The sequence below is a fragment of the Ochotona curzoniae genome, unplaced genomic scaffold (genome assembly GCF_017591425.1).
Source record: "Ochotona curzoniae isolate NIBS_2020 unplaced genomic scaffold, NIBS_Ocur_1.0 scaffold_4506, whole genome shotgun sequence".
Classification (NCBI taxonomy): domain Eukaryota; kingdom Metazoa; phylum Chordata; class Mammalia; order Lagomorpha; family Ochotonidae; genus Ochotona; species Ochotona curzoniae.
In genome coordinates this window covers 29861921-29864715 of record NW_024467119.1, presented here as the reverse complement: position 1 = coordinate 29864715, position 2795 = coordinate 29861921, and the positions used below count along the sequence as shown (strand labels likewise).

General features: G+C 50.1%; 2 protein-coding genes across 2 annotated transcripts; both read left to right on the top strand.

Annotated features, from left to right (window-relative positions):
• Positions 1–404: 404 nt before the first annotated feature.
• Positions 405–2795, top strand: PYURF (PIGY upstream open reading frame). Its single transcript, XM_040966601.1, has 2 exons — positions 405–631; positions 1869–2795. Exons 1-2 carry the CDS (start codon positions 444–446, stop codon positions 2008–2010), a joined length of 330 nt encoding a protein of 109 aa, XP_040822535.1. The 5' UTR covers positions 405–443; the 3' UTR covers positions 2011–2795.
• Positions 1879–2795, top strand: PIGY (phosphatidylinositol glycan anchor biosynthesis class Y). Its single transcript, XM_040966602.1, has one exon. It carries the CDS (start codon positions 2102–2104, stop codon positions 2315–2317), a length of 216 nt encoding a protein of 71 aa, XP_040822536.1. The 5' UTR covers positions 1879–2101; the 3' UTR covers positions 2318–2795.

The window sequence follows — 2795 nt, the reverse complement described above, 5'->3', positions numbered from 1 at the left end:
GAGAGGAGAGAGAGAGAGAGAGAGAGAGAGAGAGAGAGAGAGAGAGAGAGAGAGAGAGAGAGAGAGAGAGAGAGAGAGTTTAGGAGAACCAAACAGGTCACAGAAGTCATGTAAAGTGAAAGATTTGCATGCAATCAATGAACTGCTGACATACCCAACGTGAATGTGTCTGAAACCTCAGGTGGAGATAAAGTCCCAGTTTAAAAGCGTGTAACTCTGGGATCGGACCACTAGCTTCCTGGAGAGAAGCAGCCTCCTGAAGCACACTTCCTAGGCCTAGTGCCATGGTCTCCCAGACGCCTCGAGGACCAGGTGGCGCTCCTGAGCGGACCCGGAACCAAAGCGCCGACCTCCCCGGGTTCCGCGGGCAGCATTTGCTTGCGCGCCGGAGGCGGGTGTCTGGTCGCCGGGGCCTGAGGCCCGAGGACGCGCCGAGTCACACCATGCTGAGCGCGACTCGGGGCAGGCTGGCTTCCGCACTGTGGGCGTCCCGGCTCGCCCGCAGGTACCTGCACGCGACGCGGCCGCGGTCCTCGGCGGGTCAGGGCGGGAGGACCGGGCAGCCGCCCAGCGCCTTCGACCCGGCGCTGCTGGACTTCCTGGTGTGCCCGCTGTCCAAGAAGCCGCTGAGGTGAGGGTCGCCGCCGCGGGAGGCCCTGCGGGTCAGCCCGCGTTCTCCGCTGCCATTTTCTGGCCGAGGGGAGAGGGTCCCGCACCTGCCAGGTCGGGGTGGCCGGTCCCGCAGGCGGGTCGCGGGCGGGCCAGCACGGCTTGGCTGGGGACCAGGCCTGGACGCAGGTCCCCTGGACAAGGTCGAGGTGATGGAAAGCATGGTGAAAGGGCCAGTCCTCGGCCTGGGTGTGCGGGCTGCCCACCGCACTAGCCGTGGGCCAGCGGGTGTTTGCAAAGCCTCCTATTCTTTAACCGTTTGGGGAAACAGCTTTGCGGCTCCTGAATGTGAGGACCGATTGTTGCCGGCAACATGTGACGGAGTGTGGCTGGGGGCGTTGGTGCAGCGCTGAGGCCCCAGCCCATATTGGAAGTTTTTGTTGAATGAGTGCCAAGTTCAAGTTCTGACTGTACCCGGATTCCTGCTTCCTGCTAACGTGCTAACTTGGGAGGACAAAGATGAAGGAGAGCCGGAGGGAGCTCGGCTCCTGGCTTCAGCCCTGCCTAGTCCTGCTGGGTGGGACGTCCAAGGAGTAAATGGGTGAATGAAGATCTGTCTCTGCCTTTCAATTAATTTTTTAAAAAAAATTAATATAAGTTATCTGTTAGCAGTTTTACTTTCATATTTTCTAGGTTTTTTTCTGTAATAAACATTCCATTTTAACGCATTGAAATCCCCATTTGATTTGCCTTTCAGCTCATTGTCTAATTAGCTCAGTGCACACTCACTGTTTCTAGTTTCCTCTTTCTGCTCTCTCATCTCATACTTTTACTTTGCATATTTAAATTTTGTTCTGTAATTCTTTTCTAATAGATGGCTTAAGTTTATTTGATGTTTATTCTTAAGTTGAGAAAGTTGAATTTTTCTCTACTTTATGTTCTAGTAGTTAATTAAGGAGCTGGTATGGGAGTTCACCAAAATAATAAAGAATATTTAGGTAAAAGGAGATCTTTTGTTACTGGCATTAAAAAATATTTAAAGTCATAACTTGAGAATAAAGTAAAAAGTGAATTGACTAAAAAGGGCACAACCATAGGGCCTAAGAATCTTGTAGGAGAAATGCTTGGATTGGCTGTTGCTGCTCAGGATTGCTCTGGGATGAATGCTTTTCTAAGAATTGGGTATTTGATGTTACTGAGCATCAAGCTCTCCCAGATCCCACTTTTCACAGTTCATCTTGTTCTCTTTCCTCCCTCAGATATGAAGCATCAACGAATGAATTGATTAATGAAGAATTGGGAATAGCCTATCCAATCATTGATGGGATTCCTAACATGATTCCACAGGCAGCAAGGATGACACATCAAAATAAGAAGCCAGAAGAAACAAAGCAGCAGTAGAAGAACATTCTTACAAGCCACAGCGGCCACATGCTCTTGAACAGCATATCCCTTTTGAAACCTGGTGGCAGGTAGTCAGTGGGAGGAGACAATGTTCCTTTCTCTTCCTACGCTCACCGTCCTCATCCCGCTGATTTCTCTGGCAGGACTTTTCTACTCGGCCTCTGTGGAGGAAGACTTCCCGCAGGGCTGCACCAGCACGAGCAGCCTCTGCTTCTACAGCCTGCTCCTGCCCATTACTATCCCAGTGTACGTGTTCTTCCACCTTTGGACCTGGATGGGAATTAAACTCTTCAGGCACAACTAGGGCCACCAGAGCCATGCTGCGTTCTGGGTGCTCGTCTCTGAACGTTCAGCTAGGTGCAAATGCTGGAGACCCATTTCCTCGGCAGCCAAGCTGCTTCTCCCTTCTCAGGAAGGAGCCTGCCAGAGACTACAGCTGCGGAAGCTGCTTCCATGGTCCTAGAGCTGAGGGCCGTAACTGGTGTCAGAAGGAGCATCTCCCCTTGCCATCGTCTCCCATCTCCTGATCGGTTCTCCCTGCATTTATCTGAAAGTCATTTGTAATTTTGTTTGTTTAGCTTCTGGGTTGCTGGGAAAGTCACATGGTAGGCATGACTGAAATAATCCCAAAGGACCTGTGTTGGTTGTAGAAAAAGGCATTTGAACTAAAACTGTGTAATGGAAATTTCATGTACTGAACAAAAATTCTGAGCTTGTAAATCTTTTTGGTACCAAATGCTTATATAATTACTAATAAAATAAGATGCTAATTTACCATTAAA